Raw genomic sequence first — 27,546 nt, 5'->3', positions numbered from 1 at the left:
GTCCTGGTGAGCTGGAGGCTTGCGACACTCTGATCCGTCACATGATCGCAACGCAAGTGTCCGATAATCCGGTTGGCAGGAGAGCACGCTGGGAGCGTTCAGTTTCCCCGGTGTGTTTCTCGCCGTTTTAGGTGAAACCATATTGCACAGGGCTGGAATGACTTCAAAAAAATCAACTAAGCAACAATTCTACCAAACAATTAAACTCATTATTCCTTAATGTCTCTACGAACAGTTGGAAAATTCAATCGAGTACCGAGTTCAGTCATTTTCCTCTTTTCTTATTCCTCTTCAAGCACTACAGCAGCAATTTTTTTTTTTTTTTTCTAAATTCAGCACCGAAAACGCCTCGAGCATCAGCTGTCTGGGTCGTTAGGAGAGTCGAGCGGTAGTTTTCATATTCAGGAAACTATCTAGCTTTTTAGGGAAAAAAATATTCGAGGATTTTCGGGAGGTGGGTCGGCTGTTTCCCCCCGTTGTGGTCTGGTGTGTCGTTTCCTCGCTGCATCTCGCCAGATGAACAAAGAAAAACTTTACAAAAAAAAAAAAAAAGGGGGGCAAAAGGAAAGAGAAGAAAAAGAAAAGACCCAAACTCTTCGGTATTTTCAGATGCCGCGGCCGGTGAAATCCTTCCTCGAACGGCTGTCGCTCCTCAGGCCGAAGAGGAGGAGCGTTCATCTCTCCTCCTTCCTGGACACCTTGGAGGAGTGCCACGCTGTCGACCTGCGGACACAAAAGCTCTGCTCAGACATGGAGTACAAAGCACTGCTGGCTTCGCTGGAAGCGAAGAGGAAAAGAGAAGCTGGAAGAGGAAAAGAAAAGAAAAGAAAAAAGAAAAAAAAAAAGCATAAAAAGTTATTAAGCTACAAAAATGTAAATACTCATCTAAGTCGAAATTAAGGGATAGAAAAAAATTCTTCTGACTTATCCACTGTTTTTAGTCATGAGTTTTTCCTTCTCCCGGAAAAATGGATGGACATCCGCGACGTCGTTCGTGCAGTCGGCAGGAATGAAAACATGAAAATATAGAGGAGCAGGAGAACTTTCTACCTCGCAGGGAAAATAATGATTTTTACAAACTAAGCTGACACGAGAAGAATCTCAGCAACTTACAATTGGCTCATTCCCAGAAATTCCTGGTTTTATTTCTTTGAGCTTTGCTTTAAATTTACTACAATCGTCGTAATCGGGTGGAAGAAGACTTGAATTCAATACCTCTCTGTGCGTTTCCCTGACTCTGCTGTAGCCTTTATGTTAATGTGACAGGATGGAGAGCTGCACTGGCACAACCTGCTTAAAGCAGGTATTAATGACAAAATCCTGGAGGTGGTAATGAAAATGTACAAACATATCAGATCGGGTGCTTTAAAATCAGACTTTTTCGGCAAGTTCAATGGGAGTCTGGGTGAAACCGGAATGGCTGTGAGCCTATTCATCTTAATGACACCATGACAGACGGTTATATTCAGCTTCTGCTACAGATGTAGATGCACGACGGGCTGCGACAAAAAAGAAGGAGGAAAAAAAAAGAAGGAGGAAAAAAAAAGAAAACAGGAGATTGTTTGGTTTTTGTGAGAAATGAAAGCCGATGCTAAACAGTCAAAACTAACGTTGCTGTTTTTGGTCCCCAGCTTTAAATATGTTGGTATCACCATGAATCATAGTGGCTCATTTAAGAGCTGTACAAGCAGGTCTGCAGGGCTGTGTTTGCTGTCATCAGTAAATGTAGGAAATATGATTTACCTGTAGATATCAGATTAGATCTTTTGGACAGGTTAGTCACGCAAGTCTGTGGGTTTGAAAAAGTAGCCAGGTCGGGAAAACTACACACGAAATTCCTTAAATAAGTCCCGAAGGTTAAAACGACAACCTGTGATAATGTGGTTTATGGGGAGCTGGGCAGACGCACACACTCAGCGTTGTAGTTAAAGAGAATTCGAGGCTTCTGGGGGAGGCTGCCACAAGGGAAAGGAACTCAACTCAGCGACTGCTTACTTAATTGATGCAAGTCTGGTGTGTACGTGTCACCATGGATATTCTAGATCTTATCACTGGCTCACACCAAAACACGGGACCGTCAGCTGAAAGGCCGGTTCGCACAAGAGCGCGTGATCTATGAGCAGAGTTCAAACGGGAACTCGAGCCGGGAAAAGTTCCTGCTGTACAGAAACCAAATGTACAGAGGGACCATCTGTAACCTCGGCTCGATGAACAGCAGAGGAAGATTTAAAGGGCCGGACAGGAAGCAAACGCACTGGAGGAAGAAATAATGACTTTAACAGAAAAGTACTTGGCGAGGAAAGGACTTCTCAAACCACCCTTCTATCTTGAAATGGATTTTGCCATTAAAGTCAGACAGGCCACAAGTTATTGGTAGCTTTGAAGCCTTTCCACCTTTGTTTTAAGGACTTTATATTGTATTTTACAGCCGCCAGACGCCTTCGCTCTGTTATGATGGTACCGCGTGTCTCGTTTGGTCTCCGCACCATGTAATAAAACATGTGACAAATGGCTGGCAGGAGGCAAAAGGTTCCTTACAATGGCCTTTTCTCTAAAAGCTGTTACTCAGCTAATAACGGGGCCTAATTAACTCGAGTATCAGAAGACGAATCGTCGGCCGCGAACAACAAAAACATGATTTTACGCGCACATAAATCAAAATCTACTATTTGGGACAAACTGCATTTCTCTATAGAGAAACTCACCACAAATCCATCAGATATTACACCGGACCACTATCTTTCATCGGCTCTGCATATTGACAATATCATCAAGACAATGGAAAGAGGCACAGATCTGTTGTCACTCCATTAGTCATGAAAATTATGAGGAATTCATTAGTGTTCTCTCATTCGGAGCAACGTTCAGACATATGGTCTGCTGCTAATGACAAAGACCATAACGAACTTCAACCAGTCCCCCCCCCCGTCCTCACCTGATGAAGGTCTTGAAGGCAGCACTCTGAGGGTTGATGCACAGCGGCACCCGTTTTCCCTGCTGGTGCTCCGTGATGAAGCGATGGATTAACTCTGACGTTGGAAGAGAAAAAAGAAAAAGAAGCGTCATGGGCACAGTAACACAAAAAAAAAATCAAGGTGGTAAATGTGCCACAGGGAGACACTGGAATAAAGAGCAGTTCTTCTCTGAGACCCAGGTCACTGTTGACAAATGTTCAGCTACTTTTCTCTTTTTTTTAAGCTGGTTCCGTGTCTTGCCCAAGGACACTTTGGCACGTGGACAGGAGGACCCGGGGATCGAACCGCCAACCCTGCGATCGGCGGAGAACCCACTCTAGCACCTGAGCGACGGCCGCCCCTCTCCTGGAAGTGAACGCACCACCTGAAGCCTTTTTCCTGCGCCGCTGTTTGTTTATCTGACGGGTCCGTGAGCGTCTGGGCCTTTTTTACCCCCTTTGAGAACAAGCATCTATCTGACTCCATTCCAGGATGATCTCTACTGTATCTCTCCTCATAAATGCTCACACGTCACATCCAAAGTGTGACCCCACAGCACCTGCACCATGATGCACCTGGAGGTCGGGCGGGAGGCTGAGACACAGGACTGAGGAGCCGCCGTGATCCGACATCTCCCACTGACTCCCGCAGCTGTGGACGGCAGATAGTGTCAGCGTCACTCCGATTCCTTTACAGATCAACGCAGACCGATTTACTGATTGATCCTTCCTGCTTTAAACCTGATAAATGATCCATTTTTCAAACGCTGGTTTAGACGCCTCCACTGGCTGCAGAGGTTTGTTTCCATTTGAAGCTTTATCCCCTCGTTGCTGTGCATTTGCTCCGTGTCTTTAGTTTGCTCTTGTTGATAAAATCACCGCGGAGGCAGCAGACCGACGTTGCTCCAGAAACAGACCTGGTTCTGAGACTCTGTTCTCAGACCCATTTTCCACCAAGAAAAACCAACAGTTCACTCTGTGCTGCCGTGTTCGAACGAACCTCCCCCCTGTTCGCACCTCTCGTCCTAACACACAGTGATCAGGCCCTTAGTCCTAATCGAAATGATGACTATGCGATTGCAATGTTAGTAAACAAACTTATTATAGGTTGAGATATAAGTATAAGTGACTGGAGACACAATTACAACAACATTACACAGGTTAAAAGAAACAAAATCCAAATAGTCGTCGTACCTTTTCCCTGCCACACAGACAGCAGACTGTTCTCGTAGCTGTGGCTGAATGGCCGCTCAGCTACCGGCTCAAAGTCCCGGGTGTAAACTCTGCCGCTGGGAACGGAGTAGCAGCACTGACACATACAGGTGTGGTAACGCAGACGCCCTTCGTCCAGGTAAGGGTGGGAGAGGGCGTCGCTGCCGGAAATCCTTTTAGCCTGGGGAAGAAAAACACCGAGCGGTTGGAAAGAGCTGCTAACACGCGCACTGATCCAGAAACAGGAACGAGTTCATTACATCCACAACTTTAAGACTGAATAAAGCTTCATGTGCACTCAACCATCCTACTAACAAGTATTGTGTGTGTGTGTGTGTGTATCACAGCCTGATATATCTTATTCCCCTGAGCCACACAGCTCCTCTGTTTTCCACACTGTAGTTTATCTCGACTCCCACACACACACACACACACACACACACACACACACACAGTCCTGCCGCCCCAAATACTCACTACAGCACCAAATGTCCACCACTGAAAAGAGACCCCAACACATGCACTGTTTCCTCCTCGTAGCAGCTTCCATCTGTTTCATGAAATGACTGAAACGGTTTTAAAAATGAAAATTGAATATATTTGTGATTTACGTGTCCAGTGGGAACCGATGGGCTCGGAGCTGAGACCCAAAGACGGAGGAGGGAAGGTGCTGAGGGACGGACTAACACACTTTGGTCTGGATGAGATTTACATCAGACTTTTCCTTCGAGATTGGAATGTGTTCTGCGTGCATTTACACTGGCTTTTCCCGATCCAGGTACGATATCTATGTACATGTCACCTATTAATGCCAGGCGGAGACGGTTGTCTCGTGTTTTTACCCCTAAAGACTAACGGATTAAGAATGTTTATACAGATGCGGACCTTTATCCACTACATCCGCGATTACACTGCAAGTTCACGGTGTAGAAAATATAACCTCAGGGGATCACGATCTAGACTCGTCTCAAGGACAAATAAAGCAAACAGGAGGCACCTGAACACAATGCGAAGGGTCTGAATATTCCTGTGAAGGCGAGATCTAACAAAAATGTCTAAAAACACGTTTGCACTGCATCACTATGGGTTGAGCAAAAACAGCAATTTATCTATTTAGTAATTGTATCTATTTATTCACAATCAAGTGTGCAAAAAGTGAACACTTTCTGAAGCTACTGCGGAAACAAAGCTGAACACTAACAGGACAAGCAGCTTAGATGATGAATGGATGAGAGGTGCAGAGTGCGCTCGGTATAATTAAGTCCCGCGCGCTGCGATTGTCTAAAGACGCGACTTCAGTTTCATCCGCTCGTGGCGTCTCCCTCGCCGGAGATCAACATCAAACGCCAACGCTGCTGCATATGATCAGCGCTGACAAAAGCCGGGGCTGCGTTAGCGTACGTCGTCTGAACTCACCGGATCAAAGACCAGCATCCGACAGAGCAGGTGCACCGCCTCGTGTGTGGCTCCGTCAGACAGCATGTAGAGCACCGACAGCGACGGCTGGGGAGGAAAAATAAAGAGCCGGCTCCGTCAGTCTCCCGGAAAACCTGCTACTCTACCGAACAGTCAAATATACACAAGACAATCCATCGGTCTCATCCAATGACACGCTGTCATCGGTGCAGCTCTTTTCATTTCAACTTGTTACCCAAGAGAAGACGTGGAGGACGGGAGACCTGTGCAGAATTTAGAAGGTCTAAAATGTATTAGCTGAACATAACAAGATGTAATAATTAATGCGATTCACTATTTTGGAAGAGCGAGTCAAACTGGAAAAGGTTTGACAGGTTAACAGGTTACGGCAGCATGTGGTTTCTGCAGAGTCTCTTCTGTGGGAGATTTTGATATAAAAAGGAGTGAGAACAGAAACTCGTGTGTTGATGTTGGTGGTGGATCCAGTGTGAGCAGACCACACAGTCACGTACCGGTTTGTGCGGCCCCCTCAGGATGTGGGCTCTGGCTCCTTCACAGGCCGATGCCAGGGCCGACAGAGGAGGAGTTCCCAGCAGGTCTGTGATCAGATCGAGCTGGTAGGAAGGAAAGCGAGACAGAAACCGTGTCAAAGAAGGCAGCCGCTGTATGGCAGAAATCTGGGCTCTTATTCGGTAGAACGGACTTCTAAATGTGCTGTGGGATCAAAACTCGGTGCAGAGCGCAAACCACGAACTGACTGACACCACTGGTTTCTCTCTCTGATAAAAGCAAAACAAGGTCTCTTACACAAAACAAACGAGATGAAAACAAACACGACACATGACGTGTTTGTTTTTAAGTGCATTATCAGCGAGACCCGGGAATTAAATTAAATTGTGATCACTCACTGTAGACCCCCAATTAAATATAGGACTGTATATGAAGAATAGCTACGAATATGATGAAATACACCCATGGTCAACATCGCTATAATGTTCAGTTATAACAAATCCTGTCCATTCGATACAGTTTGATTTGCTTTTAGCCAAAATCCCAAGAATGAAGCCGAAAGCTCCACATTAAAGAACCAGCTGCAACAACAGTCAGTGCACCCATCGTTCATGAGATTCCCTACTCTTATTTTGTTGACATTTTGTGTGTCCGCCTTTATTCCTGATGACAGATTCGATCCTCCTGGACCCGGATGAGACCAGTCCAACACAGATCTGTAGAGAGACGTTCCGCTGTTCTTCACAGATGATTCTTTTCAGCTGCTCTTTGCTGGAGGGGTTTTTTTGCTCTAACTTCTGCTTTAAAATACTTCAAAGGTGCTTATATTGGGTTCAGGTCAGGGGACAGACTTGTCCAGGTCATAGTTTTCACTTTTTTCTCCTGTAAAAACTCCTGTGTGAATTTTGCAGTGGGTTTGGGATCATTGTCATGTTGGGAAATTCTTCTCCTGCTGAGCTTCTTGAGACTGGGAGTCATCTTTTCAGTCAGTATTTGGGTTCAAACCTGCTTTCATCCTGCCATCCATGAAAGTCAACTCCCCTCCACCTCTTGCTCTCATGCAGCCCCATATCAGCAAACTCCCACCTCCAAGTTTCACAGTCAGCACTGTGGTGGTCCTGGCCAGGTCCAAACAGAACATGCTGGACCCATCTGATCCAAACAAATTTATGATGGTTTCATTTGACCAGAGAATGTGCTGCCAACATTCATCAGGCTTCTTTTCTTGTTTAATCTGCAGTTTTGTGAGCAACGGTTTTCTTCTCGGACGCCGTCCGTAGAGGCTGACGTCCTGTCACGTCCTTCACACTGATCAGTCACCGAAACTCCAGTTTCCACAGATGATCCTTGTGCCAAGTCAGGAGCACTTACCCTGTTTTTCTGTGCGAGGTTGTGTAAATAGTGAATTGCGTGTGGCGTCATATTTTCGAGGACGGACACCGCGCCTGCTGTTATTGGTGCCACGGCTCTTCCTGTGTGCAACCACATGTTCCCAGTGGATTGTTTTGTGAAGTAAATCCCTTATTTTTACTGTTTACCTCATGATTATCACTATGAAACAAAAAATAACTGCTGCTGTGATAACTTTCCAGAAGTGGAAAATCTTGTGTCATAATATTATAAACCACTGTGTAGTTTTTTTAATTTTTGATAAACCTTAAAAACCCACACGGCTGTTTTCAATCTAAACGCCTTACTTTAGTTCCAGGGTTGATTAAAGGGCAGTGACAGGTGAAGTAGTGTTGGACTTATCAACAGAAAAAAATACAACTAAATTTTGGATTATTGGTCAAAGATTTAAGTCATTTCTCAGGCAAAAATGCAAAATATTCTCTGGTTCCAGCTTCACTACTGTGAGGATTTGCTGCTTTTCTGTTTTATATCACCGTAAACTGAACATTTCGGGTTTCCAGCTTTTTGGCCAAAACACGACATTTGACATTTTATAAAATAAACGATTAACCAGAAATACGATCAAAAGGTTTTAAAAGTTACTAGTTCCACCGCTTAACACAACGTTTACATTTCAAAATGCCCCACACCCCAGCATTTGAACCTTCAGTCCACTCCGACACACACGCAGTTATATCAAGGGTTAAGTAGTATTAAGCCTCTGCAGTGGATTGTTGGGCATAGATGACCTGTTAATGGGTGCTGACATTAACCTCTCTCTGGAGCCGTTTACATGTCTGTATTTCTTCGTCTCATTATGGTGAAATGCTGTTAAATCGCACCGCTTCATAAAAACAGACGCCGGTCTTTCCCTTCAGAGCCGGTCCTGGTGTTTAGACTGATTTTTGCGCATGCTGAGATAAAACCCTCCAATGAACCCAAAGAGGAATTATTTTTGTATAAACCTCCATTCATCCAGTATGAGCTTCATTTTCCAGCAACACCCTGCTCAAGGACCCAACAGGCAGAGATAAGAAATGACCTTGGAGCATCGGAGTCACAGTCAGGTGAAGCGTCACCTGGTCTCACCTGCTGAATCGGACTCTGAGCCTGGAAGAGGATACGTCTTCCCAGCAGCTCTGCGAAGATGCAGCCCACTGACCACACGTCGATGGCCGAGCCGTAGTGCCGGCAGCCCATCAGCACCTCGGGCGCTCTGTAGTACTGAGTCACCACCTCCTGGGTCATGTGACGTGACGGGTCGGGCTCCTCCACGCGCGCCAACCCGAAATCACAAATCTAAACCACAGACAAAATGAAGTTGGTTTGTTTCGGTACAAAATGAGAGAATAACGATTGCTTTCTTCAATTCTTCAATCATTTACTACAGGTTTCAGAAGTGTTGTGAAGTAAAAGATGCTTTTAGGGTCAAATTAAACGTGTCCTTAACCAATATCTGACAGAAACAAAGCACAATGCTTCTGGCATCCTGTTTGGATCGTGATCACATTGTGTTTTTCATCCCAATGACTTCTCGAAGTGGGATTTGGGTTTTTTTAAAAAGGGAAGAGTTTTTAAAAAAAGCAGAAAGGCAAATTTGAGGTTTACCTTGAGCAGACAGTTGCTGTTGACCAGCAGGTTTCCAGGTTTGATGTCCCTGTGCAGGATCCCAGCAGAGTGGAGGTACTTCAAACCTGAACCAGACAACAACCATCACATGTCTTCCTTTTCCTGCGCTCTCAGGTCACGTAGGCCTAAAGGTTTATCTCGATAGGCTGTGCAGCTTTTTAAATGTTAACGCATGTGATTCGAATCCTGACAAGACATTTTGCCACAATATTCTGTAGATCTGCTACTGTTACAATGAAAGGACATTTTAAATTTGGCAGACTCAACACAGCAAAAAGCAGTACACACTGAGTAAAACCTCAATAGAAAAATCTCTGAAGAATCAGGAATGTTGCTCACAGCCAGGAAAATTTCATACTTGTTCATCAAAACACAAAATGCTGTTATATCTAATCCACCATCTAGTTAGCTACCACTCCTCTCCCAGTAAACTGGAACTAGTCGCTCACCTCGGAGGATCTGATAGAGGAAGACCTTGATGTGGTCGGTGGTGAGAGGCTGAGGAGACACGATCACTTTGTGGAGGTCGCTCTGCATCAGTTCTGTTATCACGTAGCTGCGGGGCGGTTTGCTGTCAAGGAAAAAGAGCTCGCACGCGGCCTGACCTCCGCCTACACGAACATGATGCATCTCCGAGCACAGGTCTCATTTTAGTACGAGGACACAGTTGCTTAACAACAAGTGTCAACAAAACATGAAAAAAAAGGAAAAAAAAGACAGTCAACTACCAATATTAAATATTCACCAGTGGCCAGCCTCACATCTGCAGTGATGAGCTGGATTTAGAGACCAGAAGCTAAATTAGGTGAATAAAAAAGGAGGACATAAGGGACAGCTAATGAAGAGAAACTAGGACGGGGGGCGAGAGGAAGTAAACGTATGTGAAAAGTGAGGAGGTTTGCTGGAAAAGGCAGGGAGCGCTGTACTATGTATGTGGTCGGTAATATTAAACAAACTGTTCAGCTGTGCACCGAGGCATGGTTCTGACCTCTGGTCAGTTGGTTTGGGTTTTTTTTTTTTTTAAACAAGGATACATCTCCTCAAAGCAGTCGATTTGTGGAGGCTGCAAAATATCCAGAGCTGACAGGACCTGTTTGGACAGAAAAAGACAGAAGAACAGAAGGAAAAAAAATGAGTTCTCCGCCTTTTTTTAATCTTCTCATGAAACTTCTTTGATCCCTCGTCCGATCTACAACAAACACCACGTTTCCCCTTTGTCCAGTCATTACGTTGTCATGTTTGAAGAAGCACAGCATCCTCAGCTCTCTGAAGACCCTCTTACAGGAGACCAGGTTCTGGAAGACATTAGGCATCTTCTTCAAAGCCACCTTTCGACCATCACGGGGATCGGTCACCGACCTGTAAGACATTGAGAATCACGGGTAGTTCGGACACGCCTTCCCGTTGAGAGAAATATCTTCCCGTCAGAGCTCGGGCTAGTTTGGGGACATGGTTTAGCAGAGCGGGTGATTTAACTATGAAAACACGCTGAGAGCTCTCCTCTAGCGCCACGTGCTTCAAGTTAAAATGCAGCAGGGCACCAATACTTCATCAGTAAGTCAATCCGACAGGAACCTGCTCCGACACTCTTCTGATTTCGATGAATTATTTGAGGTATTTTCAAGCCAACGTGCTTGTTCCAGCGCCTCACATGTGAGGATAGGATGCGTCACTTTTTCTGATACGATGACGTTAATATATATCGTGAATATATTTGGGTTCTGGACAAAACAAGTCATTTTTCAGATGTCGCCTTTGGCTCTGGGAACCCTGGAAGGGCATTTTCACAGTTTTCTGACATTTTTTAAATCGATTGTGAAAATAAAAATCGGCAAATTAGTCAACGATGAAAATAATCATTAGGTGGAGTCCTAAGATGTAGAGATGAAGACGGGACATTTTTGTAACGGTTTCCGTTTGTCCATTGTATTACACAACACATCCATTTAATTGATTGTCATCATTTTTCTGAGCATGTGTAAGTGTTTGAGTATCCAGGTGGGTACATGTTTCTGATCATGCCAGTGCTCCTGCAAAGAGAGCAGGAATAAAACTACTTTCAGAGATTTTATTTACACTTTGAGTTTGAACATCGGTCACATACAGTCTACGATCACAGGAAGCCTCCCGCTCACTTATATTTATGTCCAAGTTATGTTACAGTTGTAGTGGACGTGTAGACCTGTCGTCCACTAAAGTTACAAAACCTACAAAAACACGACTGCACGCAGAAGGATTCAATGCAGTTTGATTAAAACAATTCACCGTCTGTCTTCACCTGAGCTTCTGGTGAACCCTAAAGCCTGATGATGATGATGATGATGGTGCCATCTTGTCTGATGAAACAACCCTCTCATTTAACTGCATAAATCCTTGAGTCTCTATCAGAATTGCTTCCTTTTCTCTCTCTCTTTTTTTAGTTTAACTTGCAGTTTGAGAGTGCAGATCGGTTTGAAGGAGCTGAACTTTAGTTTGCCGGGCTACAATAATACCATTTAGGCAGAAACATACGAGGAGGCACGGTGATTTGTCTCAAGATAGTTTGGAGGACCCTGCAGAAAAGAAGGGGAAGCCATGGCTGCCCGGGAGGCGAGGAAACACTCGGAAACACAATGAAGACACCACGGTACGCTTTTGGGTGATGGTCGGCAGGACTGCGGAGTCTGCGTTATCAATAGTTAAAACACGCAGAGCACTGGCAATGCCCTCGGTGATGTTCTCTTACCACACGACACCAAATGCGCCATAACCGATGGGGCGATCCGGCTCCATCTCCGCAGGGCTGGGCACCTCGCTGGCCGGGTTGCTGTAGGGCTGAGGCACCGCCGCTCCGCCGCCGGTGCTTCCTCCGAGAGCTGTCGGGTGACGAGGGGTCCCGGCCGGGGCAGTGGGTCCGGTCAGGCACGGTGTGGCGCTGAGGCCCGTGGAGGGGGCTCCGCAGGAGGAGTTGACACAGAAATACTTGTGGCCCAGCTCAGAGCCCGGAAACAAGTCTCCACAAACGGTCTGCCGGCCTGCGCCGTGAAATGCCATCCTCCTACCACCGAAACCCGGAACAGTCCACTTTGTCTGAGCGGCACCGAGCGGCTGCTGCTGCTGCTGCTGCTGCCCGGCTAGGCGCGGAGGAAACACGGCTCCTCACTCAGCATGACCCATTATTTTTCCTGTGGGTGCATACAGGGGAGACTGAGCACGATGCGTTAACACTGTAGATGTAAACAACCGAGCTCGGTGCCAAGGCGGAGAAAGGCAGAGGGACTGCGCGTTACCGCTGCAGCCGGACCGAGGCTCGACTATTCCGCTAAAACGTACAACTAAACACTTGAAAAGTCTGAAGCATGCTGGTCGAAGCGCGGCTACATACGCGTCCCGGCCGTGGCGTTCGCGGCCACCGACAAACCACCGGCTCATACACTTTAACCAGCGAGATGAGTTACCTTTGTGTGTGGCGCTCACCTGGTTAGCGGAGCTGCTCGGTTAACTCTGCCAAGTGTCCAGTTAGCTAGCGACCGTCAGCGACGACTCCAAAATGTGAACAAATGGACGTTAAACCCGACGATAAGCTCAGCGGCTCAAGCTGCAGTGGATCCCCCACTAATACAAGCAAACGCCTCGACGTTATCGTCTTTCATTTTAAAATTATTAATGTTTAAAAAAAAAAAAAAAAAATCCTCGCTCCAAGCTAGCTCTCTTGCTAACCAGCTGTTCCAGCTAACGGGTTAACGCATTGGTGTCTGTGACCCACATAACCGCCATCGGTCGTTTACAGTGACCTACATATTTTAGAAAGAAAGCCTTCCGCCGATAAATTAGTTTAACCGACGCACAAACCGAGCGCAGCTAAACCAATGATGGCACGGCACAAAAACAGACTTTAAAAAGCCGACTTCGACGCCCGTCGCCGGAGCTCCTGCCCCGGCTCCTGGACCTAGCCAGATCGTTAGCTACCGGCTAGCTGGCCATCGCGTCGTAACTCCCGCCGCAGGAGCGTCCCATAAAGGCAGTTTGTCGCGTTTTCTGGATGGAGTCTCATCCAACAGGCCCTTTAAATTCGCCGTTAACGTCAGCCAGGTGGACTTCTGGTCGCCTTTACAGCGGCGGCTACAGCTAGCGGGCTAGCCTGTGGAGTAGGAGGAGCTGGCGGAGCCGGGTGGGGGAGGGTCGAGGCTCTTCGCTCCGCTGTAAACAAAGCTAACGGTCGGTAGCCGTGGTGCCGCGGACCACCTCCGGAGGAGACACGGACCCGCGGTGGGAGAAACGCTCGGAGCTTTTACTTAAGTAGAAGCAGCAACAAAAACAAAAAACACGCAGTTACAAGTGAAGGCCTGCATTCAAAAAGTTAACGGACGGGATAAAGCTCCCGACTGTACATGTCAGTTCCAGTATTTACTCAGAAACCGATAAGCAAGACAGGATCACCAGCCCCGGACCCCCAGGGACCCCCAGAACCACAGGTTTACTTCATATAATTCGAGGGGCCCTCCATCCTCCACCATGGGGCCCGGGTCCTGTAGAGGGACTCCTCTTGGTCTATAGTCTCTTCTTTGTTGCTGCTTCCATGTTTTTCTGTGTGTCAAGTAATTAACACTCTGAAAACCTTGTTGTTCCATCCCGGCAGAACTGCAAGGCTGAGGCCGGCAATTGTTTTCATCATCAATACACCTGGCAATGATTTTCCCTAATAATCGATTGATTGTTGAGGGAATGAAATGTCAGAAAACCGTGAAAAAACAACACATTAACATATTCAGACATGTCTTGTTTTGTCAGGACAAAAACCCAAAGATGTTGAGTTTTCTGTCACAGGAAACAGGGAAAACTGGCAAATATTCACATTCTAGAAGCTGGTACCAGTGAATTTTTTCTTTTTAAAAATCACTCAAAGGATTAATCAGTTTTTCAAAGTTGGTGCCGATTGAATTTCTGTCAATCAGCTATTCCATCAGTCAACTTATCGTTCGAGCTCCGGTATCGTTCGCTGGCTGGTTTCTGAGGAAACTCTGAAACTGACATGTACAGTTGGGGGTCAACGGGGGCCCCAACGACAAATGGGCCCCTGGGGAGTTGCCCTCTTTGCCCATTAAAAGTATGAAAAGAAGAAATACTCATTAGGAAGCAGAATGCCCCCCCCGTCATTGTAATGCTACAGTATCACCTGATATATTATCCAATTATTATTACTACACCATTACTATCTCTGTTGTAGTCCGTTGAGGTGGAGCTAACTTCTATTTGGTAGTTTAACAACGTATCATTTTAGAGACTCGTGTCCATTTATTGTTATTATTTTTCAATACACAGCCCAAGTTTACGTCAAGGGACTCGCCAACCTGTACGGCATCGGACACCCTCTGTCCTCAGACCCTCAAGTCAGACGAGAGAAACTGGGAAAAGCGGAAGAAAACTTCAGGAGGAGCGACAGAGGAGAGATCCCTCCTCCAGGATGGACAGACCACTCAGGTTTTCTATGTAGAGTTTTAATCTGAAAAGTAACTAGCAACTAAAGCTGTCAGATACTGTAAATGTAGTGGGAGCAAAAAGTACAATATTTCCCTCTGAAATGTAGTGAAGTTGAAGTATAAAGTAGATTAAAATGGAAACACCTAAGTGAAGTGTATCAAAAGTATGCTGAAGTACACGTACTTAGTTACTTTCCACCAGCGCCATGTTGGACAAAAGTGCACAATCACTCGGACACCCATGAAGATCGCTTCATCTTAAATCCACACATGCATTTTACTGCCTTTTAATACAGTAATAACGAGGCGCTATGCACTATGCATCAAGTACAATCAATATGCACAGCCACAGAAAATGTGTCACCAAGGTAGCTACAAATCACATGGCAATTTACCTTTTCAAGAATTACAAATCAGCATCCAGAGTAAGAACAAAGATTAAGCAAAGATGAAGCAGAGAAATTAGCACATTCAATGTCCATGGGGAATATACACAAACAACTATTAGTTTGCCTTTATCAGCTCTACGTAAGTGTATATACATGATGGCCCATCTGAAACACTTGTTCCCCGAGTCCCGTCAGGAGGTGTCCCTGCTCCGAAGGACCTGACAAAGGCAAACTGGAAACTGTTTTGTAATAAATTAGGGGAGAAACCGAGATAAGTCGCGTTACTGAGGTCGTTACGTCAATTTCCTCATCATAAACAAACACTGATATAATGGAATATAAAAGATGTAAAAACAGCAACAGCTTTTCAAAACCATGACAGGCTGTGCAAGTCGGTTAAAAATTAAAACAACTAAATGATGGTAAATAGAAACAGTTAATTGCTGAAGCCATATGAATAAAAATGCACATTAATTTTCCTCCTTGATGAATGAGGAGAGGTTTCCTTATCGTCTGATCCACCCTCTGTTCCCTGGCTTTGACTCATCTGGTACAGTATGTCACACGTACGTGTGTCCCTCAGTGTTGGAGGCAGGTCAGCTGTTCAACAGGGCTGATGGAGCCGGGCTTGTTCTCTCCCTGAAACCGCGGGCGACACGGAGGGCGAGGGGCGATTTTGACGGCCGGTTCTCCCGGTCGTCGTCCAGTCTGTTAAGGAATAATCTGGAACGAGAAAACAAAAGCTGTTCACGTCGACCCGTCAAACAGTTCAAGCTTCTTTAAGCCGATGCTGGGGGATTTTTTTCGGTTTAATTGACTGTGTGGCCGAACATTCATTGACACAGTGGTGCCCAATCTAGGGACTGGGACCCACCACAGGCTCCCATGATAAGACTGATGGGCCACAGGATGATGAAACAGAGAAAAAGAAAGAAAAAAAAACGAATTTCTCTCACAACATTGGGATTCATTTATTTTTCACTAAACATTTATTAGGCATAATAGCACCATTAAAAGTATGGTGAATCAGTAGTTCCTGTTTGCAGTGTACTCATGAATGTTTCGAGGGCGACCGGATTACAGGGCGCGTCTTTGATCGATGACCTCTGAGCAGATTTCTGGACGTTTATTGAGAACCTCCGTTTTAAGGGGTCACGAGCCAAAAAGGGTCAGGAACCACTGCATTAAATCACCATCAAATAACAGTGAGCTATAGTAGAGGTGAACACACTGGTTCAGAGGGGCTTAAACCTCTGGAGAACGACGAGTGTTGAAATCTAATGATGGTGAATGATGGCAGCTAAGTGCACTGGCATCATATTTGCCTGTATTTTGGCAAACTGTGGTGAAAATATGTTTAAATATGTTGAGACAGTGAAGAAGTTTTTGGTTTCTATGACTGTTTTTATGAAATTTTATTCAGCCACAGGAATCTGTTGTCACTGGCACAAACCCAAGCTGATGACAAAAGAGGAAGCCGACAACCTCTGGAGGGCAGGTACAGAGTTTTTCAAGTCTACCTTAATGCAACATCTGCCAGCTGTAATCATTCGTCCCGTCCATACAGGCCGTGAGGAGATCTGTTTGCTACAAACCCCTCGCATTCATGAATTTCAGCCAAGGCCAATAAGAGGCTAGATTCTCCTGACAAATCACGCAGGGATCGTCTCTTCTTCCTGTCGGTGGTAGTTGCCAGAAATAAACCTGCACACCGCCACCAGGACCTGTTCTTCCACTACAGCTCACTGAGGAAGTCCTCGGAAACAAAGCGGGGCAATTGTGCACTAGCCCTGATTTAGCTGAGGGCCTGTCACCGCGGGAAACGTCCATCTCACGCGCGGCTGACAGAACAGGCACCTACAGTGGGAGCGTGTTGGATTCTTAAGCGCTTCCATAACGCGGGTGACCCGACAAAGTACTAAAGCCCGCTAACAACGTGGTCTCATAAGGGAGGGATCCCTTCAGGGCCAGTATGGAGAGGAGACCTGATGACGGCGAGCATGTGGCGTTTGAGTATTCGTACGTGAGAAAAAAGACAGAGGAAAAACAGATGAATGGTTTTCACACCTGGTTTGGCTTCCGTCTTCCAGTCCTCTCCTCCATGTGTCCTCGTTTACCTCTGCCCCCGTTTACCCGACTCCCCTGCCTCCGTTCCCACCCGTCCCACCCCCAGCTCCCCCCTCGCCCTCCCAGCGTGCTAGCTGTGAGGCTGGGGGGCGATACTGGAGCAGTCAGTTACCAGCAGTCCCACCGTGCTAGCACTGGACACAGTGACAGCCACGCTGGTGGTGCCCACGGGGCCCGTGCTCGTCGGGTCGGGGCTGGGGACGCCCTGGTTGGCGTGTGTGCCCATGTGACCCTGGAGCTGCGTGGCCGTCTTACACTGCACCCCGCACAGCTGGCAGAGCAGCACCCCGCCGGCCCCCGTCCCACCGAAACCCCCCCGCGCCCCGCCGCTCTCCTTCCACTCCTGGCCGTGGTGCTTCTGAGCGTGGACACGCAGGTAGGTGAGGGTGGTGAAGCCTGGAAAACACAGATAACACCTCTTGAATATATATCTTTTGAAGTTGTTTCGCCACGTTTTGCCCATTTTAGTACAGAAATATCGTAATGTACTGTGAATTATTATTTTGCTTTATTTTCCAAATATTGCAGAACCATGTGTCCGGTGATATCAGCTGTTATCGTGGCCAGGTATTGTGACAGTATTGCATTGTGAGTTATCCTGTGATGCGGGTGAACTGGATCAGGATGATCTTGGGGTACTGACCATTGGAGCCGTGCTGGCACAGCGCTGACTGTTTTTCCACTGTACAGCAAAGCAAAGCAAAGGGTGTTGACGTCACCTGCAGCTCTTCATCTAACAGCTCACTCTGACTCTTTCTGATGGCCCTTTTCCTGCCTGCAATACTAAAACCGATCCACTGACCACATGCAGTACTTACTAGGACCTGTTGTTATTGAATTATAGCACCGCTTATAGCACTCGCCTAAAGCCTCATCCCGTTGGTTCGCCTGTGGAATCCTTTTAATAGGTTCGCAGCAGTTGCAGGAAATGGCGGGTTTGCGTCGGCAGGGCCTTAAAACTTACGCTTAACAGCTGATACAGCCGCGAAGTGGTTAGTAAACAGCAACGTAAGGCTGATATCTGAAAGATACGAACTCCAAACCACGGAGATTCAGGTGGAAGCTGCAGAAGTACTGGATGGAGAGAGACTTCTAAAAGTTTCTCTCTAGTCTCCAGAACAGACACACGCGGGTGGAGCCTTTTGTTTAGCGCGAGACACGGCTTCGGTTTAGAGGGACCGCCGCGGTCCTGCTCGGTGTGACTATCCTCCGCCGCGAGCGGACCAAACCGGGCCGGAAGGCTCAGAATCTAAACAGTTATCTTGTGATGTCGCTGCGACCTACTGCGGTTGCAGAGGTGACAGGCGTGGTGCTGCGACTGGTTGTGGACCCTCATGTGGTCGGTGATGTAAGCAGCAGACAGCAGCTTCCCGCAGATGTGGCACGGCACCTTCTCCTCGTGACGGATCAGATGAGCGCGGAGACGATCCCGCGTGGCAAACGCTGACGTGCACGTCTGCGGAGAACAAGAAGACACGCATGGCTGCATATAGAGCGGCAAGAAGCAAGAAACACACACGGACGGTCAGAAAGGCAGGAATGGAGTCAAAATTAGACCACGTGAGAAAAAAAGAAAACAACTAGGGGCAATATGGATCAATTCATTATATGGGTAATCTTTGAATCCGATTAATCATGGTGGAGTCAATATACTGAAAATTCTGATGGATATAATATAAAGAAATAGACTAAATTATGCTGATGGGGACGTCTGTTTCTGGCTGATCCAGTAAATTAAATACCTGAAAATCAAAGTACTGAATCACATTAAGGCACAAGATCCTGTAAATATAAAACTGCCATAAAGCAGATCAGCTTATCGATTTGATGATCTGACGGTGGAGCTATTTAGTCATATTGCCCAATCAAAAACACCAATCAATCACCCAATCTGCCGATTTGTTTTTCATCAAAAATACATCAGGTCCGTCATCATCATCATCATCATCATCATCAATATTCAGTGTCTACACGATTCACAAACCCATATTGGTTGAACTCCAGTAAACAGACAGATGAAGACGTTACCGTGCACTTGAACGGTCTCTCTGTAGAGTGCACCTGGCGAACGTGACTGTTGAGGTGGTCCGGTCTGGAAATACAGAAATTCACAACAAAATATTTCACCTCCAGACTAGACTACCTTCACAAACTTTTGAAAAGGTTGGACTTTGGCAAAACTGCGGCAGAAAGAAATGCAACAGCAAAGGTGATATCGTCTCCCGGTCGGCAGGTTTACGAAGCCTCACTCAACTGTTGAGTGAGGCAGCGGAGGAGACCCGGTGCCAGGTATAATAAAATATAGCTTATACCTGGAGAAGGCCTTGGCGCAGTGCGGACAGACGTAAGGTTTCTCCACACCCCCTTGGTGTGAGCGCACGTGATAACTCATCCTGTCTTTCCTCTTGAAGCGCTGCTGGCAGATGGGGCAGGAGTAGGGCTTCTCGTCCGAGTGGGACAGCCGGTGACGGTTGAGGTGGTAGACGTCTCTGAAGGCCTTTCCACAGGCCTCACAGGCGTGATTCTTCCTCACCTGGTTAGTGTTGGGATTGGGATTGGGATTTGGAGTCTGGGGGGAAAAAGCGGAGAGGTTACGAAGCTTTGTCCGGATGAGACGGGACACAGCTGCTGGCGGTTCTAGAAGGTATCTGACAGATAACAGGCTAAAACAGCATCCGAGAGCATCCTCTGTTGCCAGACTTCAAAATCGAGAGCAAAGCACAACGTCAGAGGTCAACACAATGTTCCCTTTGTTTTTTTAAGACGTTAGTAACCTGTTTGGAATGAGATTTCTCTGAACTTGATTTAGCACACAGGGCGCGTACGTGCCAGGGACGTCCCGAGAACTGGCCTGATGTCAAACATGACAAGTGGAATGGCGGAGACAGGACTTGTGGAGGGGGGGCATGTTACAGACGACTAAAAGCCAGGCATCCGGGTCTGTACACAGACTTCGGGCTGAGTGCGTTTCAATTGTTGACTTTATATTAACACTTTATATTGCACTCTTTGTTATGTTATTAGCCGTTTCATTTGTGTGGGCTACATGCCACCGTTGTCCCTGGAATGTTTTTACGTTTTTGTTTTTTTTTAATTAATGAGTTTATATGGAAATTAATTCATTTCTTTTGTCATTATATCACGTTTGTTATTGAGAATCATGGAATTTCAATGCTGTTGGTACCGACTACCAGATTTATGATATTGTGACATCCCTAATATGTGCACACGTAGTTAGTTAAACCAAAGATATGACAAAAATCGAAGCCCTGAAACAATAAACCAAAGTAATGATTTCCTGAGCGAATACAAAGGCTTTTTCTGATTCAGATTCAAGCCCAACGTTTGCTCCAGGAATGACAGTTGTCAAAAAACACCCAGGTGCGGCCCGGTCAAACCCCGACTGCACAGCTTTGTGTGCGAGACGCTGAACCATAAAGTAAATTAACTGCAGACCCGGAGTTTCAGGTAACGACGTGGGAGATGTGAGAGTCACTGTGAGTCTACTTCAATGGGCGAACCCCACGAAACCACTCTAAGGTCGTCTCTCTGTGGGTATTTCTACAAAATATTCGACCATTAAAAGGAAAGCTGATGGCTGGGAAGAAATGCCTGCACATTGCACGTTGTCTTTTTGAATAAATCTGGTGGCGTAGAGTCAACGTGCCGGCGTTAATTTTTTCACTGATGCCGCTTTTTAACAGCCCTCGCGCCAACTTATCAGGTGCTTATAATTACACCTCTTCAGGTAATATTTTCTTAACATCTCTATACTGATCCACTGGTTTCAGTCAAAGACTGAATACATTAGAAACACACAGAATTATGAAAAACCAGGTTCATGTTCCGAATCGTATCCAAAACATGATCAAATAGACGAGGACACGGTGGATGACGGACCCCAGTGTGCACGTACTCACTGACAGTCTGCGCTGCTGATGACATGGCACAGACCGGAGAAGTCGACTGAAGCTGACAAAGGCTGAACTGAACTAAAACCAACACCGCTCAGATGGACAGTTAGTGTGTTCTCATGGCCAAATGACTTTTGGGAGACGAATGAAATTGACCACCTGTTTCACTGCCAGGTATGAAACCATGATGGGAAACCGGTAGGGACGATATGACCTAGAATTATTTATCATTACATTGCCTTTTTCGCCACTTCCCAGCAGTATTTAGCAATAATTCCTTATGATATAACTAATTCAGTTAATGTGACCTGGATCCAGATAAGCAGCAGAAAATAGGCTGGATGGATGCATTAATTTAAAATAATTCATTCAAGTTCATTCAAGTTTTTCAATGAAATCTGGGCTCGTCCACTGTGAGCCGATGATCTTCCTGCTCCCGTAGCGGCAGTCGTGACAGTGTTTGACTGAAACTCCAGAAAAGAAGAGTAAAAAAAGAGCCGAACCGCCTCCTGCAGCTCGATCCACCGTCACCAGACCGCTGTTAGTTTAGAGATATGAAATGTCTCCTGACAGCTGCAATCACATACGGAACCAACATTACTGATCTGATCTGATACTTTTGTTAATTAAGTTTAAGTTTTTTTTAGGAAACTGAACTTGATGCTTTGTAAGACTTTCCAAGACCTGCAGAAATCCTGGCATGCAGATGTCATCAGTAGAAAACAAAAAAAAACAGGAATGTCGGCCAAAGCTAGGGGAGAAAACGGAAGAAATCAATTAAAAAGTCCAAACGGTCCTTGAATCAATCAGGGTCCAGTCCCTGCACACATATTCAACTCAGACTGGCTCTTTTCCCAGCGAACCCACCTGCTCCATGGACCCAACAACAACAACAGCTGCTTGGATGGGCTGCGGCGGAGCGGCCATGGTTACGGTTGCCGGGGCGATGGACACAGAGACGGGCAGGCCCTCCTGGTTGGCGTGCTGACCGGGCTGGGGGAGGGTCTCTGGAGCGGCGGCCGTGGGAAGGGGAGGAGGAGGCTGAGGGGGCAGGGTGAGGTGGAGGAGGGAGAGCGGGACCGTCTGCTTCTCCATCCGTCCTCCCTTCCCCCCGTCCTCCTTCTCCCGGGCGGCTCGGTCCTTCATCTTGATGCCCGTGTGCACGGACTGGTGCCTCCGCAGGTTGTAGCTGTTCTTGAACTCCTTGTTGCAGGTGGCGCAGATGTGGGCCGGCCGGCTGGGTTTGGTGAGCGGTTTGACTGCCAGACACAGCACAGGGTCAAAACAGCGTCTTACACTTTACTTCGAAACTTCGGTCAAAGCGTAAAGTGATGGTCAGTGCATTTTGTTGCTCTTTATCACGGCCTGATAGGAGAGACGAATGTTCCTGCCTGTGGAGGACAGAAAGTCCTTTTCCCCTTTAATGATATTTAAGAACTACTCGACATTACACGTACTTCCAGCTCTAACCATCAACGTTTCTTCCAACAACGCCCACGCTGTAGTTTCATATTTAGTATTTGTGATGTGGATCAGAATTGATTTTTGGGAGAATTATAGATAATGCCAGTGGTTTTAAAAACGCTGCTGTTACGAAAAACACGCACTAACTGTTGTGACTGACCGAATATTGATTGATAACCCATCCGGTGATTGATTGAGGAAATTGCTGGCAATTTGCATCCCGAGAAGTTACTCTTTTTTTTACGGAGTATATTATTTTCAACAGTGGCATGTAAGGATACATGAAAAGTGAATACCAAAACTAATATTTCACAGGTTTCCCACCATTAAAAATAAAAAACACACTGATATGAAACATTCAAAGTGGCACAAACAGCATCATTAAAGCTTTTGTGTTTTAGAATGTTACGGCTGTTGTTATGGTTTCTACAATCAATAAATTGTAAAAATGCTTATACTTTTATAAATAGAAATGTGTCGTGATTAATGTTGTCTCCAAACAAATGGGTTTTAAAGAACTTTACCGAAATGAAATCTGGTATAAAACTAACAAAGTTATTATTCAAATCTGATCAAAGAACATCCAAACCAGACTAAAGGTGCGTTCAGACAGAACAAGACACTCGTTTTTCTCTTGTGTCTTTCTGGTTTTTTCCTCCACACCGCTCTCATTTTTTCTTCTCTATGTACGGTCATGAATTGGGGACAAAGTCTCAGCTAAGCGCAAACGTTTTTACCTCAATCCGTGCCTCTCCATGATGTCACCGGCGATCCTGAAGCCACTAGAACGCATGTTTCATCTTAAGAACTAGAGCCTGATCGATACAACAGCAGTCTGGTGTTATTGGCCAATATTGGCTTATCACAGATGTCGGCAGCTACATACAGCTAATTTTTTATAGGCAGCATTTTTCTGTATATTTCACTTGTTTTTATTAATTGTAAAATATGGTTTTTTTGTTCATTTCATATTTGATTACTTTATTATTATATACCATATGTCAGAATTTGTTATGTTAGGTGTTGACATAAAAAAACAAATACCAGCAAATATATTTTTATGTGTACCATACAGTTGCAACGTCCCTGGTTCAATCTGGGATTAATCGATTAGTCGATCGACAGAAAAAATTAAATCATTTGCAACTATTTTGATAATCGAATAATTATTTCAGTCGTTCAAGCAAAAATGTCAAACATTTGCACATTTCAGCCTCTAAAAAGAGAACCTGCGTCTCTTATCTTTGTCACTGTGAACTGAACAGTGGGTTTTTATTTTTTATTTTTGGTCGAATAAACATATGAAGACATGGGAAGATGTCACCTTCACCCAGCGAAATTTTCATAGACTAAACGATTAAACGATTAACTGAAAAATAACGGGCAGATTAATCAATAATGAAAATAACTGTTAGTTGCAGCCCTAGTTGGGACCTTTGTTCCATGTCGTTCTCCTCTCTCTTCATGTTTCCTGTTTCTCTACTGTAAGATATCCAAAGAAGGTAAAAATGCCAAAAATAATCTTTAGAAAATATCTAGAAAAATCCAGAAAATCTCTGTATCAGCCCGACTAAACGTTCTGAGCCAACTTTTTCTGATGCAGCACTGAGGTATCAACCCAGCCTTGTCTAATGAAACACGCTACCATAAAAGAGTCCCAGACCCGACCCCCCCGGCCGCCTCACCAGGTAGCGGGTCCTCACTCAGGGCGGCGGTGTCGACGGTGGACGGCGGCGTCACGACGTGCTCCGCCGGAGGACTCTGAGCCGAGCCCGTCAGCTCAGGCAGCAGCTCCGACTGAAGAGGCGTCTCCGGTTGGCTCTGGGTCGGCGGCGTCTACCAGCATTCAACAACAACGGATTTATTAATACTCCAGCAAACACACAATTTATCTACATTCTGGTTATTTTCATTTTGTTTGTTTTTTTTTATAATTGGGGGGCGGGTACCGATTGACTTTTTGGCCATTTGGGGACAGTGGAACAATCTGTAAACACAACACTGACATATTATCACCTTCTAAAGTTGATATTTATTTATTTACACAGTTATGTGGTTTCCCCCTGCAGCTACCCTGCCACAGAGGTTGCTGGTCTTCTTGGGGTCCGAGCCCTCAAAATACATCATAAAAGAAATAAAAGGAATCGTATTAAATATGTGAGCTCCTATAGTAGAGCTAAGGTGTATTTTTATGCATGTTTGTTCCAATCTGACGATGCTCGGAAAATGAAAAAAATTAGCTTTGGGACGAGGAATTACTCAATTTCAGTCACTTGAGAAACATGTAGGATCATTTAGGAATTTGGTCTGGATACTGCAGTTGGTCAGAGAATGAATGGGGTGGACCTGATAATACCACTTCCTCTATAAACAGGAGTTAAGCCGCAGTGAGGTCAAACTCCTACAGGAAACCGGCAACCAGCGGACTATTGACGCCCTGAAACTGATCCGCCGGCCTTGTTCTGGACTAGTTGAAGTTTGTTAAGGTCTTTCTCATCAGCAGCAGACCAACTATTCTGAGAAGTTCATTTTCAAAGCAAAAATGCCGATCACTGTCTTCACCCAGTGTGAGGATTTGCTGCTTCTCTCAGCTTAAAAATCATTGTAAATTAAGCATCAAATCAATCAATTCGGACGGGTTACAAACCATTTGCTGATGTCAAATGATCAATCCTTATCGTAATCTGCAGATTAATCTGTGATGAAAATAATAATGTCAAGTTGGGACTCGTAAGAACCGAGACGACCGGGTGAAGCAAAAGCCCCCAGTTCGTAGTACGTCAGTCAGATGCACTTCATTTTAACTCCTTGTGATTGTTTATAAAAGATGCAATATAATCGGAGCTGATTCGGGCATATTACCTAATCGTGCTGCCCTAAAACAACAAAGTCTGCCCCAGATTAAACCATTCGGGGGCCCCCGGAGCCAAAAACCGGCCCCCGAATAAAATAATGCAGGTATCAAAACTGGACTTTGGCACGGGGCCTCAATATTCAGTCATATTCAAGGGCCTGTTTAAAAGCTCTGGTCATTTCAGTCCTGCATATTCACAACGCGAACTAACGAAACAAAAGGTCCACCTGAAAAACCCAAACATTACATAGGGATCAGGTCTGGGTGTCCCAACTGTGACACAAGCCACAGCCTGCCAGCTGGGGAAGGGCAAAACCACAAGCCAGCTTCACCCTGACCCCTCTGTGACCTCCCCCATCCATCTTTAACACCATGCAGAAATGTCAACCCCCCCCACACACACACACACCCACCCACTCCACCACCATCCCCACGACGTTCTCTCCTCCACCCCCAAAAAAACCCCAAACTCTGGGAGGCAGCTCCAGCATCAATTAACACATACCTGAAAGAGGAAATTGCTCCAGGAGGTGTCCATGCTGAAGGAGGAAAAGCTAACCAGGCTGGGACCGAGCAGGGGAGGGAGGGAGGAAGGCAGCGGAGCCCGGGAAGAAAAGCCCCAACTACTGCTAGGAAAACAATCCGAGGCCTGTAGGGCAGCTCTCCTCTACCTGCCCGGGTTAATTAGTGGATCTATATAATGACACCGGACGATATTTCGCTTCTATCAACCAACACTTATTAGTGATTAGGCTGCTATGAGTTATGAATTAATATCTGTTGGCGATACACAGGCACTGACAAGATGCTTTTGTAAATGCGACAAAATGGTTGGTATCATGCTTGCTTTAATGGTGCGTTTTTAATATAATTTGCTTATGTCTACTGTAATAAAAATTGGTGAATTGCATGCAAAATAGAGATTATTCATATAAAGAAGATGGACGAGTAGTCGAAACGTGCCAATCATAGTCAGCAGCTGTTCGGGAGTCATTTATTTTGCGATAGCTCCGGAAAGGCCGCAGCGTCGGGTCCCAAGCCTCGGCGTTGCGTACTGCTCGTCCCCTAACTAGAGAGCTCCTGGTCGGACGCGGTCCATGGCTCCGCCTCGGTGTTTCAATCGACAGGATGACATCTTTCTCTTTTTTTCAAACTCTCTCCCTCTCTCCCTCGCCCTCCCTCCCTCTCTGTCTTTCTTCCTTTTCTTTTTTTATCTCTTCTTCACCCCCTCTGTCCCTCTCCGCTTTAAAGGGAAAGTATTTTGTGTATGCACCCTCCTCTCCTAGTGGACCCCGTCTCCTCCTCTCCTCGCGTCGCGTCGCGTCCCTCTCGCCCCCGCCGCCGCCGCCGCTGCTCGGTAGGCCGACAGATAATGAAATCCGACATTTATAGAATTAGCTCGGACGTCAATTCCCCCCGCTTCGCGTTAAGGGGGAAAAAATCCGCCGGTGCTGCCGAAGACACTGGTCCGGTCATGCCGGCCGTGTTCACCAAACTCTCGCTTCGCTAAAATGGTGTCGGGTTAAGCTAAAACAAGGCTTTATCCGCGAGCATCTTAAAGGTAACGATGCGCGCAAGTGCAACAGCTGGATCTAACCCCGATGCACATGACGTCCGTGCCGAATTCCATTCGAAAAAACTGACATTTCATGTCGGCCCGCTTGCCAGCAGGAGTTCGCGGGGGTAATGAGCGGGGTCAACGACCTTTTTGCCATTTAAGAAGGGGTACGCGACATTCGGCCTGCCCCCAACACACCGAGCGGCATTTTATCACCAAAAAAACCAGTCATCTTTTAATGCTGCTCATCCCTTTTCTCCACCCGGGGGGCGGGCGATACCACAAAAATGTGGTTTAGTTGAAAAGAATTGCGAGAGCCGGGATATCGGTGCCTCCTGCTGTTAAAAGCAGCCAGTGTACCATCATATGTAGTCAATGTATGAGGGTGATTTTATCTGCGGTTCTGTGTAATGTTTATTTTAGACATTATCAGCGGTTCCTGTTCAAAGGTGGCCATGACCTTCCAGCTCTGAACAGACACTTCAAGTCGAACTTTCCTGCAGCAGAGTAAAAGACACAGGAAAACCTTTAGTAGTTTTCTAAAAAAATAAAATAATCCATGTGGGGCTTTTTTTTTTTTTGGTAACATTTAAGTTTCAGTCATTTCTGCCCGTCTCCTTCAGTGACACTGGAAACACTTTCAAGTGTTTTGTTTATTTATTTATTTTT

The 27,546-nt window shown here is 45.9% G+C and overlaps 2 protein-coding genes and 1 long non-coding RNA gene across 3 annotated transcripts; all 3 read right to left on the bottom strand.

Moving 5' to 3' along the window:
• Positions 1-569: 569 nt before the first annotated feature.
• On the bottom strand, positions 570-12,153 carry nlk1 (nemo-like kinase, type 1). The gene is made up of 11 exons (XM_040155712.1): positions 11,838-12,153; positions 10,342-10,471; positions 10,147-10,202; positions 9,562-9,668; positions 9,092-9,177; positions 8,573-8,782; positions 6,094-6,195; positions 5,582-5,668; positions 4,148-4,346; positions 2,936-3,029; positions 570-723 (listed from the first exon to the last, which is right to left on the bottom strand). Exons 1-11 carry the CDS (start codon positions 12,143-12,145, stop codon positions 675-677), a joined length of 1,428 nt encoding a protein of 475 aa, XP_040011646.1. The 5' UTR covers positions 12,146-12,153; the 3' UTR covers positions 570-674.
• A 2,689-nt stretch (positions 12,154-14,842) lies between these two features.
• Positions 14,843-17,118, bottom strand: LOC120806092. The gene is made up of 2 exons (XR_005709636.1): positions 17,028-17,118; positions 14,843-15,683 (listed from the first exon to the last, which is right to left on the bottom strand). It is a non-coding gene; the product is annotated as an uncharacterized LOC120806092 (long non-coding RNA).
• Positions 17,119-17,146: 28 nt separating this feature from the next.
• Positions 17,147-27,065, bottom strand: LOC120788384 (myc-associated zinc finger protein). The gene is made up of 7 exons (XM_040124175.1): positions 25,825-27,065; positions 24,151-24,301; positions 21,869-22,260; positions 19,400-19,656; positions 19,116-19,179; positions 18,372-18,543; positions 17,147-17,483 (listed from the first exon to the last, which is right to left on the bottom strand). Exons 1-7 carry the CDS (start codon positions 25,855-25,857, stop codon positions 17,158-17,160), a joined length of 1,395 nt encoding a protein of 464 aa, XP_039980109.1. The 5' UTR covers positions 25,858-27,065; the 3' UTR covers positions 17,147-17,157.
• Between the last annotated feature and the right edge of the window lie 481 nt (positions 27,066-27,546).

This window comes from Xiphias gladius, chromosome 3 (assembly GCF_016859285.1).
Source record: "Xiphias gladius isolate SHS-SW01 ecotype Sanya breed wild chromosome 3, ASM1685928v1, whole genome shotgun sequence".
Taxonomy (NCBI): Eukaryota; Metazoa; Chordata; class Actinopteri; order Istiophoriformes; family Xiphiidae; genus Xiphias; species Xiphias gladius.
The sequence above is the reverse complement of the archived record's forward strand: the minus strand, read 5'-3'. Positions and strand labels throughout refer to the sequence as shown.